This window comes from Cupressus sempervirens, chromosome 7 (assembly GCF_028749045.1).
Source record: "Cupressus sempervirens isolate cs-2001-9-10 chromosome 7, ASM2874904v1, whole genome shotgun sequence".
Lineage (NCBI taxonomy): Eukaryota > Viridiplantae > Streptophyta > Pinopsida > Cupressales > Cupressaceae > Cupressus > Cupressus sempervirens.
In genome coordinates, this window is record NC_143124.1 from 486,618,836 (window position 1) to 486,631,287 (window position 12,452).

At 37.7% G+C, this 12,452-nt stretch overlaps 1 protein-coding gene across 1 annotated transcript; it reads right to left on the bottom strand.

The window, feature by feature from the left end:
• Window positions 1-381: 381 nt before the first annotated feature.
• On the bottom strand, window positions 382-1,746 carry LOC149547673 (uncharacterized). The gene has a single exon (XM_089794170.1). The coding sequence runs from the start codon at window positions 1,744-1,746 to the stop codon at window positions 382-384; it is 1,365 nt and encodes a 454-aa protein (XP_089650296.1).
• Between the last annotated feature and the right edge of the window lie 10,706 nt (window positions 1,747-12,452).

Sequence of the window (12,452 nt, forward strand, 5' to 3'; positions counted from 1 at the left end):
TATATGTGTTTTATTTAACAAGACATATATATATATATATATATAATAGATAAAAAATAAATAAAAATAAAGATAAAGTAAAGATAAAGTAAATAAATATGCAAAGTTCAAAAACCCTAAGAAGAAAAAAAGGAGGAGAGAAATCAAAGCAACAAGAAATTAAAAACTCAAGACAAAGAAGAAGCAACGAGGGCAGCAAGCAAACTGAAAAAAAAAATAAGGGGAAATAAAGGGAAAGAGGGAAACCACCGGTGGAGAGGGGGGGGAGCGAAATTACCCCTCATGACAATGGTCATTGCACCTCGAGGTTAACAATGGTTGCCATGAGGGATTGAGGGTCCAACCATCTTCATGATTAAGGTTGTTGATGTGTTGGTGGAACTACTCTAATTTTTCCATCCCATGAGGCCAACAAATGTTCGTATCATCAACATATCGCTTCCACCACTTAGGCTTAAGAGGGAAAGATCGAAGGGCCACCTCTTCAAAATGTTCCATATAAAGGTTGGCAATGACCGGGGAGAGGGGGGATTCCATGGCTACACCCTCAACTTGCTCATAGATGGCCACTTGGAACGAGAAAAAGGTGGACCTGAGGAATAACTCAACCAAACTAGCAATCTCCACATTGGTCTTAAGCTTCACGATTTCAACTGAGTCAGGAATAGGAACCTTTGTGAAGAGAGAGACAATGTCAAAACTCACCAGGAGATCATTACTGTCTAGATGAGCGCCCTTGGTGAATTGGACAAAGTGGGTTGATTCCTTGACAAAGGAATCAGATTTTCCCACCAAGGGAGAGATAAGTTTGGCAAGATGGGAAGCAAGTGGATACGTAGGGGAGCCAATGGTGTCGATAATAGGTCTTAGAGGAATACCCTCCTTATGAATTTTTGGGACACCATAAATGCAAGGAGTGACTTCCTTCATAGGGACTAACCTTTTCTTGACGTCATCATCAAAGGAAGATGCCAAGACCCTAGATTTGACAAGCTTAAGGATTTTGGCACAAGGGTTGCGAGACAGGGTTTTGTAGCTACGAGAATCAGCGAGAAGGTCACGCATCTTAGCTACATAGTCTTGTTTGTTCATAATGACTGTGGCATTGCCTTTGTCAGCTTTGGTGATTACCAAGTCATTGTAATGCAACAAAATTTTGAAGGAAAGAAACTCAACCTTGGGGATGTTGTGCCTAGGGGGTTTAGCCCACCTCAAAGCAACTGCACAATCTTGTCTAATTTCTTTGGCGGCATCATTCGGTAGAGAACGAATAGCATTCTCAATCTCTACCAAGAAGTCAACCTGCGGAATGGCATGAGGTGCCACCGCAAAATTAAGGCCCCATTTTAAGAAATTAAAAGAATGTGGGTCGAGGGGGACATCAGCAAGGTTGATGACCAATTTTTTGTCCCATTGGTGCACGAAATTGGAAGAGTGGGAGGAAGGGCTGCGAAGGGAAAAAGTCAAAGAACCCGAGGCATGGGAGGGAGACAGTTGAGAGGCTAACTGATCCCTCCCCAAATCCTCAAACAACGGGTGAGGATACGAACGGCTCACGGAGGGTGAAGGACATGGCTTGGGATGGGTTACGTGGTCTCCATAACTGTAGCTTGAAGTGACCCTAGGAGAGACCAGACTTATGGCGGGTTGACCAGACCCAAGTGTCAAAACATCATCAAGAGGTTTAGGGGCTTGAGGCATACCCACCACCGAAGAGATAGCAAGACAGCTAAGACTGCAAGACATAGAACACACACCATCAGAAGAAGACGTACCTGAGAACGTGAGCGGAGAGACATTGGCATTGGAAACTAAGGCTACAGAAGAGGAGCCGTTGATGCTCAAATTAGACTGTTGCACAGCTTCTGTGTGTAGAGGAGAGCCCCTATGGCTGGACCCCTAAACAGAGATGTGTGGTTGCATTTTTAAAAGGTTGGAGGAAGGCAAAAAAGCTGCACAGTCACGCGATGCTAAGGATGTAACCCACATGAGCCGTCCAGCACCCAAGTTGAACCAACAGCAGCAGATGACTCATCGGGCCAGGTCTATAAAGAGGAGGCCACACGATGAGGAGAACAAGAAGACCGGCTTGACCTGGAATCAAGATGAGTAGCATGTTGGTTCCACGGATAATGATGTGTAGGGAGGCGCTGCTGAGAATGGAGAAACACGGAGTGAGAACCAAAGAAATGACTAGACCACGTTTGATAGCGCTGGAACTTGTGGGCAAGAGCCTCAAACTTCTTCTTTTGCCTACTAATACATTCCTTTTGACGCCCTAGGGCTCTGGCATAAGAGGATATGTCAAGATGTGTCCAAAGGTCCGGACGGAGGTAAGAAGCTAGCTTGAGGTGTAGGGGGAGCAGTCTTGCGTTAAGATGATTGATAGATCTCCTTGAAGACTAAATAACAGATCTGAGGAGAGAAAGACTGGCTCAGACAAAACTCTGCTTGGTGTACACACCCCATAGGTGGTGTTTGATTTTTACAAAGGAGGGGATCAAGTGGGAGTCACGACATCTCTTAAGAAAAGCCAAATCTGCAACCTTTTTCATTAGCTTGATCCTTAACACCTCTAGCTATTTGGATTTGAAACAGAGTTCCCTCCCATGAAGGGTTTCAATTAAAGAGATCAGATTTCCACAATCCATTGCATAATATATATTTGTTTCTGAATTTGATTGTGTGGAGATTTTTTACCATCAACATTTCGAATCACACTATGTGATCCATCATCAGGATGAAAATAGAGCAAGAGATGTAAAACAAAATGAGTTGTAGAAGTTGACTGACCCAAAAGATAAAGGAACCAAGAGGAAAAGAGGTTGCACGCTAACCAAGGAGGAAAGAAGGTTGGACAAGGAACCAACAAGGGCACACTCCACACACAACAAGAAAGAAAGAGCAAAGAAATAAAAAATCAAAAAACAAGAGATCAATCAAATGTAGTCAAAGTAATGACACAACTAACCAATACATAGAACAAACGAATAATGCATGGACAAACAAATATAAAAAGAAAACCTATGGGAAACAATAAATAAGAGCAAATGAAGCAAGTGAGTAAAATTACCAAGAAATAAAATCAAATAAGGAGACTAAGTAAGAAAAAGGGTGTGAAAGAGAGAGGTAAAAAATGGGCAACCACCACCAAGAAACACAAAAATAGTAATGAATAAGAACAAGAAAAAATCACAATAAGAAACCAATAAAAATGAAAACAAAGTCAGAAGATACATATCACTAAATAAGAACAAAAATTAATATATGTGTATAAATGGTTATATAGTTATATGTCTAGGTAAATAAGACACGTGCACACCTCATATAACGTATGTGCATGTATTTTTTTCTTATATGTGTTTTATTTAACAAAACATATATATATATAAAATAGATAAAAAATAAATAAAAATAAAGAAAAAGTAAAGAAATATGCAAAGTTCGAAAACCCTAAGAAGAAAACAAGGAGGAGAGAAATCAAAGCAATAAGAAATTAAAACCTCAAGACAAAGAAGAAGCAACGAGGGTAGCAAGCAAACTAAAAAAAACAAATAAGGGGAAATAAAGGGAAAGAGGGAAACCACCGGTGGAGAGGGGAAGCGACCAAGCAAGAAGGAGAGGGAGAGGGGGGGGGAGCGGAATTACCCCTCATGACAATGGTCATTGCACCTCGAGGTTAACAATGGTTGCCACGAGGGTTTGAGGGTCCAACCATCTTCACGATTAAGGTTGATGGGGTGGTTATAGATCTCAACGGCTTCCTTAAGCTTCCATTTGAAATAGTTGTCCTCATTGGCAAGGATCTGAGTGTTTTCCAAGTGGATGTGGTGTTTGGTAGAGAAAGAATGCTCAGCTAGGGCAGATTTGCAAACCCTATCATGACGAATGTCTGCAATGTGCTCTTTTATCCAAGTATGGAAAGAACGACCGGTTTCGCCAATATAAGGAGTCCCACAGGAGCAAGCAACTTTGTAGACCCCTGAGTTAGAATATGCATCTCTTAAGTCTTTAAGAGGTGGGACAAGGTTCTTGATCTTGGATGGGGGTTTGAAAGCTACTCTCAACCCTTTTTTGGTCAAGATCTTGGCAATTTTTTGTGAAATACCTTCGACAAAGGGGAGAGAGGCAAAAAAACCAAGAGGAGTGGGGGAAGGTTTGGGATCACAATGGGAAAGGTGGAGGGACTTTGCTTGGTTGAGAGCCCTGGAAATTTGTCTGGCAGAGTAACCATTGAGCCTAAAAACGTGACGCAAGTGGTTTAGTTCAAGGCTTAAATGATCATCATCATAGATTCTATAGGCTCTCAGGGCAAGGGTCTTAAGAATGCCAAATTTTTGGCTCGGGGGGTGGTGGGAGGAAGAGCAGATATACGAGTCTGTATGTGTGGCCTTTCTGAACACCTGACGACCAAGGGTATCGTCTGGTTTCTTGATTAGAAGGACATCAAGGAAAGGCAAACAATTGTTAGACTCAAGTTCTTTGGTAAAGGAAATGCAAGGCGCTATGTTGTTGATGTGTTGGTGGAACTACTCTAATTTTTCCATCCCATGAGGCCAACAAATGTTTGTATCATCAACATATCGCTTCCACCACTTAGGCTTAAGAGGGAAAGATCGAAGGGCCACCTCTTCAAAATTTTCCATATAAAGGTTGGAAATGATCGGGGAGAGGGGGGATCCCATGGCTACACCCTCAACTTGCTCATAGATGGCCACTTGGAACGAGAAAAAGGTGGACCTGAGGCATAACTCAACCAAACTAGCAATCTCCACATTGGTCTTAAGCTGCAAAGTTTTATCTGATCAAGGAGGTTCAAGTATTCAAGATAGAACAAAGATTTGAAATAAACAATATAGTTGCATCAATAATCATGTCGTATCATCATAACACTTTAATAATTGTAGTAGTGTATTAAATCTCTTAATAGATTTAACTTAATAACTATTTTCCAAATCCTCTCACAAAGTTGCATTTCTAGATTAAATTGTCTAAAGACCTCTAACAAGGCCATTCCTAACATGGTAATTAAATCCTTTAATAATGTCACACCTAACAGGGAGTTTTGTAACCTTTAATAGGGTTGGCTCCTAATAGGGCTCACTTTAAAAGAGTGAAAAATAGTAAGTAGTTGCAATTGGTGGTTTTTCCCAAATTGGGTTTCCATGTTAAATCCTAGTGCCATATGTGTTCATGTTATTTTCATTCTATTTCTACAACTAATTAAATTGTAGTTAAAAATATTAAACATATTAAGAAAAAATTATTTTAGTAATTTCTCAATAACAAAGATTCTTATCGTTTATCAAGTGATTTAGTGCTAATCGATTTATAGCAGTACTTTTAGTTTCAACGGATCTTAGTTTTGATTTGTATTGACTTCTAAGGGGTCTAATATTTATTTTTTTGGTAATTGATTCACCCCTCCCCTCTCAGTTACTCCTCTTAATTAATTATAACCCTAAAGCAAACAAAATCTATATAAAAAGGATAAGGGTTAGGGATTTGATGAAGGATGCTCCCCTTAATACTATAAATCCATAACAAAAACAAAGAAACAACAACAAATGCAAGAACAAAATATGGACTTCTTATTTTCGTTGCAAATGTGGAATGATAGAATTCACAAGTATAATATTCTAACCCACATGGTCACCTTCATTACACTAAGATGTGAACTACTACCTAGAGTTGTCCTAGACAATGTTCAGGCATTTCTTAAATAGCCTATTTTATATCACTCAAGAAGATTCTAGACATTCAAGCTTAATACATAGGGCTCACAGACCCTAACAATACATATAGAGTCAGCAAAATAAATCTTTAACAATAATTCTAGAAATTTTGGGTAGCCCAACGAAGGCCATAACTCTCAAACTGTTGCTCCCATTGGCTATTATGACCACTTTTTGAAAATGCTAGCTCTTGATCTATAGGCTTAAAATTGTGTAAGCACCCTTCTATCGAGTCTCCAAACCTTATCCGGGGCCTCTAAGGCCTTCAAAACCAAGCTTAAAGATTTTTCTCCAAAATTTTCCACCAAAAATCTACAATAACTTCTCTGATACTTAAACTAGAGCAATGAGATTTTTATGGTAGGCTTATAATTCAAAAATGAGTCTTCATGTAGAAGATGAGAATATTCTAAGCTCGTATGGAAAAACTTAATAAAAATAGAAAGTTCCTAAAATTAATAACCCCTTTTCTACTAGTTGATGTTAAAATAGAAAAGACTAAAAAAAAAAGGGTTGATACAAGAATGCTCTTACACCCAGGATACTCCTGCATCAGACACTTGGGCTCATTTGAGAAGTGACTCTATCATGTCTTAGGTGTACAGAGGGAAAAAAAGATGGTTAACCTCCTCCCTTGCTAGCCATGATGAATGCTCTTTTATCCTCCCTTTCCACTTGACTGGGTATTCCTCATAAGTTTTGTTCTTTGTGCTTTTTCCAACATGATTGTGCAATATCTCCTCAATTTCCTTTGTAGCCAAACTAGCTGCTAGAATACTCCATCATGCTTCTATAACTTCATCTCTTTCATAATACTCTATCAAATCTGAAATATTAAATATTGGTGAAATATTCTTCTTTATGATGTGTTTCCTCACCTCCTCATGGATGTCCTTGAAATGTTCAGCAAAATCTTTTACTTCAACACTACTTATCTCTCTCTTTTCCAACTATCAAAATTCAAAATCATTTCTAAGACTACTCCCATATACAATCTAGAATGGTGATTTACTAGTAGTCATGTTGATAGAATTGTTATATTAAAAAATTTCCTATGGTAAAATATGATCCCAACCCTTTGGCTTGTCTCCAACCAAATATCTTAGTAACTTTCCCAAACTGATATTCACAACTTCTGTCTATCCAGCTACCTATGGATGATGTGATGAATTGAACTTCAAATCCATCTTCAACTTCTTCCATAATGTATGTTAGAAATACTAAAAAAATTTGGTATCTTGATTGAGAACTATACTCTTTTGTAGACCATGTAGTCTCACCATTTCTCTGAAAAATAGCTCTACAACATGAGAATCATCACTAGTTTTCTTGCAAGGAATAAAATGTTCCATCTTAGAAAACCTATCAACCAACACAAAAATAGAATCATGCCCTCACTGCATCCTTGATAATCCAAGAACAAAATCCATGATGACATCCTCCCATGGCCTCTCTAGTACAAGAAATGGCTGATACAACCTTGTATTTTGCTGCACTCCATTCTCCATCTGACATTATATGTAACTCTATAATCCCCTTCACATCTTCTTTTTGTTAGGATTAACATCAGACAAAAAAATAATAGTTACATGCAAATATAACCAATATCAAAAAATAATAGATCACACATAAGAGAACACAAGAAACCAATATTTAACATGGTTCACCCAATCCTTGAGCTACATCCACCAATAGCAAGTCCAATATTATTATGATCCAATGATTACAATTTGTAATCCCTTACAACTCAATACCACTACAAGAACTAATTTGTGCATCACACATTATGAAAATCCCTAACCTTAAGCCTTTTTATCCAATTTTTTTTCCACTGACAAAATTAGGGCTAGAATAATAGAAAAATAGTAGCTAACACCTTTTACAATATAAGGTTATTTTTGGCTTCAGGTGTGCTGCCCCCAAAAACCCTCATAGGGGCATTGTCCCTTGACCCCACCCTATACTATGATAGGGAATGCACCTGGGGTACTACACCAAGACCCCTCAAGGGCACTGCCCCTTGACCCTTTTTTAGGAATGCTACTCCCAAACCCCTATAGAAATAATCTAGAGGGAAAGTACACCTAATGAACCTCTAAGTCTGCTTAGGCTCCACATCAAAAAAATCTCCCACTTGGAGACTGATCAGTCTCCAAAATGATAACCTCCCACTTCAAGACTGACCATAGCAGTTCTAAACATGCAACTCCCACTGGAATATCAAACCACCCTAGACTCTACTATTCTTTTTTTTTTTTTAGTCAAGAAGACCAATTGATGCAGAAGAGGATTTTGGCTTCTCCCTTGTCACTACCTTTGTAAACATATCCACTGGATTTTCATTTGTAGATATATTCTCCATCTTTAACTATCCATCATTCAAAAAAGATCGAATGATATGGTACCACAACTATATGTGTTTTATCTTTGAATATAGTACTGAATTCTTTGCAAGATGAATGTCACTCTAATTATCTATAAAAAATAATTATTCTTATGAGGGTTTCGCAATTCTTCTAGGAAGAAATGAAGCCATATCATCTCCTTGGCTTCCTCTTTAGTGGATAAAGCATTAACCTTCTGCAATCTACAAACCCAACTCACGGCCACCCCACCAATAGTATATACATAACCTATAGTATTCTGCCTTGTATAAATATCCCATTCCAAATCTGAGTTAACATATCCCTATAAATCAATAGTAGAATCCTCAAATTTTAAACACTTATTTGATGTACCTCTCAAATATCTAAGAAACAATATTCCAATGCTCAATTATTGGATGATTCATATACTAGCTAACAACTCCAACTACATGTGTAATATTTGGCCTTGTACATACCATAACATACATCAAGCTTCCTATAGCTGAAGTATAAGACACCTTGGACATTTTATCCTCCTCTTCTTGTGTCTTGGGATACATCTCCTTAGTCAACTTTAAATGACCAGGTAAAAAAGTGCTGACAGCTTTAGCATTCTCCATAGAGAACCATTGCAACACCTTCTCAATATAATCACCCTAAGATAATGTTAATTTCTTATTCTTCCTATCTCTGTAGATATTCATATTGAGGATTCATTTTATTGTCCCCAAATCCTTCATGGAAAATGAATGTGCTAACTGTTCCTTTAACCCCTTAATGGGATCCATGTTAGACATAGCTACAAGAATATCATCAATATATAAACATAAAATAATGTAGATGTCAACATCCAACCTCTAAAAATAAATAAAATACCTGAATGACACCTATTGTATCCATGCTCATGCATACACTTGTGAAATTTTAGATACCATTGCTAAGGTGCTTGCTTCAAGCCATATAAACTTTTCTTCAATCTACACACTAAGTTCTCCTTACTTTTGACTGCAAATCACTATGATTGTGCCATATATATCTCTTCATCCAAATCACCATGAAGGAAGGTTGTTTTAACATCAAGTTGCTCCAAATAAAAATCTTCAGTAGCCAAAATATTTAAAATATTACAAATAAAATTCATCTTAACAATAGGAGAAAATATTGTAGGATTTGAGAAAATATGCAAATCAAATCCACAACCCCTCGAATCTCTTACACATAGAAAACCTATCATAGAGAAGAAAAAGACAAGAAGAGGCAAGGGTTTGGTCTAAAAATATGAAAAATGTATTCTCAAATAAAGAAAATATATGTTCAAATACACTAGGAGAGCTTGTATATAAGGGCCTCTAGAATGCTTCTAGAAGGAGCTAGAAAGAGCTAGGAGATAAGTATGACAACTAAGAACACATCCACTAAAGGTGGATTATTCTCCATTGTAGATGAGAGGATAAGTATGACAAGGTGTATCTCATGTAGATATGTTGTAGACACCATGTTCATAAATAATGTGCTAACTCCTATGTTGTCAACAATACAGCATGTGAGAGTATGCATACTCCTAGGTGTCAAACTAATAAATAATAAAATAATGCATTTATACTAAGTAAACTTAAGTAAAGAGTAAATAATAATTATTTACATTAAAACCCCTCCTTAAGTGAAACTTAGGGGAATGCACTTAAGCTCACATAATCTATGATGAAATGCATAATGGGTCCTAGCTACTAGGCCATGTTAGGTACCCATGTAAAAATGTAGTGAAATGCAATGCAATCTCTATAAACTAGAGATAATAGAGAAAACTCAATGGGAAAAACCCTACTCCAAAAAGAGATAGATGAAAACCTAGTGAAGGACTAAAGAAGCCTCCAACAAGAGGAATGTACCAGAGAATAGGAACAAAGAGAAGATCATGATCACTGAAGCATGAACAAGCCACAAACTCTACCAAAAGGAAACTACTAATCTATAGAACCTCCTCTGAAATAGAAGGCTACAACCAAAGGTGAAATGCCAAGAAGAGTGTCTATATGGTAGATTCTCCATCTCACCAAAATGCATAGGTAGCCAGGCACTACAATCGCCTAGTACATAGGATCAAATACTAAACACATAGATCACTCCATTGAACCATTGAACCAAGGAAGCATTAGAAACAACAAAAGAACCCCCCTAATATAGATAGGGTGAGGTGACAGGCAATGGAGAAAGTGGGAAAAAATTCATCTATAGAAAGAGAACCAAGAACATTGATAGTGAGGAAGAGGTACAAACACCTATAAAGGCATGTGTCATTGACACATCATGGAGCTAATGTCAAGGAATGTACACTCACTTGAAAAAGGAAGAGGGCACAAAAAGGAATAGAACTATCCCTCCATGGCACTTTATAATGTAGTGTGAGTACAATAAATCACAATGATAAAAAGGATCCTGAAAAGCAAGGAGTGACACTTTAGCTCAGTGCGTTTAAATAAAGATGCTTTCAAATAATATCAATAATGATAAAAAAAAAGGGAAAAAAGCTAATACAACAAATAGTACAGCCCAAAAGAAAAAGATCCCATGCAAAGAAAATGATCCCCGAACTTGGAACACCCAAGATATCCAACATAATGCAAAAAAGAAAAAAAAAAACATGATAAACAAAGCATGGGGCAGAATATAAAGGAGATTATAGAATTTATGAAAAGATGAAACAACCAACTTTTCAAAAATATAATATTTTCAAAAAATGGAGATGGGATGCTCAAGATATGCCCACTAGAGTGAAAAATAGAACATTTGAATTTGACTTCAAAATAGGCAACCAAACTCCATCAAAATCAAAAACTCCTACACCAATGTCTCCATCTCAGAAATAAATTTTTAGTGCTTCTTTTTTATTGAAAAAAGACCTTTGTATGTGTTAGAATCTAAAAAGATTAATAACCTAGAAAACTAGTACAAAGAATAAATATCTAAACTATGAATGCAAATGATACAAAATCAAAATAGCAACATAGAGTTAGTCTCCAAGAGAGTAATGCAAATGCTAGAAGAAAAATAGCATTAAGAGGATGCAAAAAACAAGAGATGCAAATACAAGCCAGGTAGCATGCTTATATAGGCTAGGAAGAGGGAGGAGGTGGCAACACCAACCAATGAGGAGCAACCATCTATCAGACTAAAGATAGCAAAGTATCTTCCCAAGATAGCTAATGAATGCTAACATGTAGGAAGGTGACACCTCACAACCATTCACCTAATAAGACATGCTTTATTAAGCTAAGCGAGATTATTAAAAGTGTAGGAAAATCCTAGCAAAATAGAAAAAATAAAAAACTACACTAACACCCCCCCATAAGTGAAGCTTAGGTGGATGTAGAAATGGGTCTCGGCAAGTCAAGCCTAATGAGGTACCCATGTACATAAGATTTTCAAAAAGAGAGAGAAAAGAGACCCCCCCAAAAAAAAGTCAGGACTTCGAGTGAGAGGAAGAGACCCCACAAAAGATGAAGCATCCCGCACCCCCAGCAAAGCTCACAAATGAAGGAACTTGCTCTTAGTGAAGGGTTTGGTGAAGATATCAGCAACTTGCTCAAAAGTCAAACAATAGTGAAGGTCAATGACATGACCATGAATGAGCTTCTAGATGTAGTGCATGTGGACCTCTATGTGTTTGGTCTACTGATGATGAACTAGATTCTGTGAGATCTGAATGGCACTCTAGTTGTCACAAAATATGACTGATGGCCGTCTAATCTGGATACCAAACTTAGTGAGAAGATGTTGAAACCAAATGTCCTTAGTGGCAGCATTTACAGCCCCTCAATACGCAGCCTCAGTAGAAGATAGAGCAATAGCAAACTACTTTTTCCTCGACCACCAAACAGGACCTAACCCAAGTGAGAAGCTATACCCTAAAGTAGACTTGTGATCCTTAGAATCACCTACCCAATCTAAATCTATGTAGCCCACTAAATTAAGCTCAATACCTACTACGTAGTGAATCCCAAAACTATGAGAACCCTAAATGTAGTAAACAATTTGTTTGGTTGCTTTCCAGTGCAACTCATGGGGCTCTTGCATGAATCGAGAGACCATGCCTATAGCATAGGAGATGTCAGGTCTCATATGATTCAGATAAATGAGACTCCCAACAAGTTGGCAGTACAAAGTGCCATCAACAAGTGGAGAAGAACATTGAGCCTCAAGTTTGACTTTAGAAAGGAAGGGAGTTAGAGCAGGCTTACAGTCAGCCATATGAAACCTCGAGAGTAAATCTAGAGCATACTTGGATTGTGTGATGGTGATCCTAGAAGGAGACTAAAGGATCTCAATCCCAAGAAAGTAATGCAACAAGCCC

Excerpts from the sequence above, each read along its gene's own strand:
- LOC149547673 (XM_089794170.1), bottom strand. The coding sequence starts at position 1,746 with ATGTCTTGCAGTCTTAGCTGTCTTGCTATCTCTTCGGTGGTGGGTATG.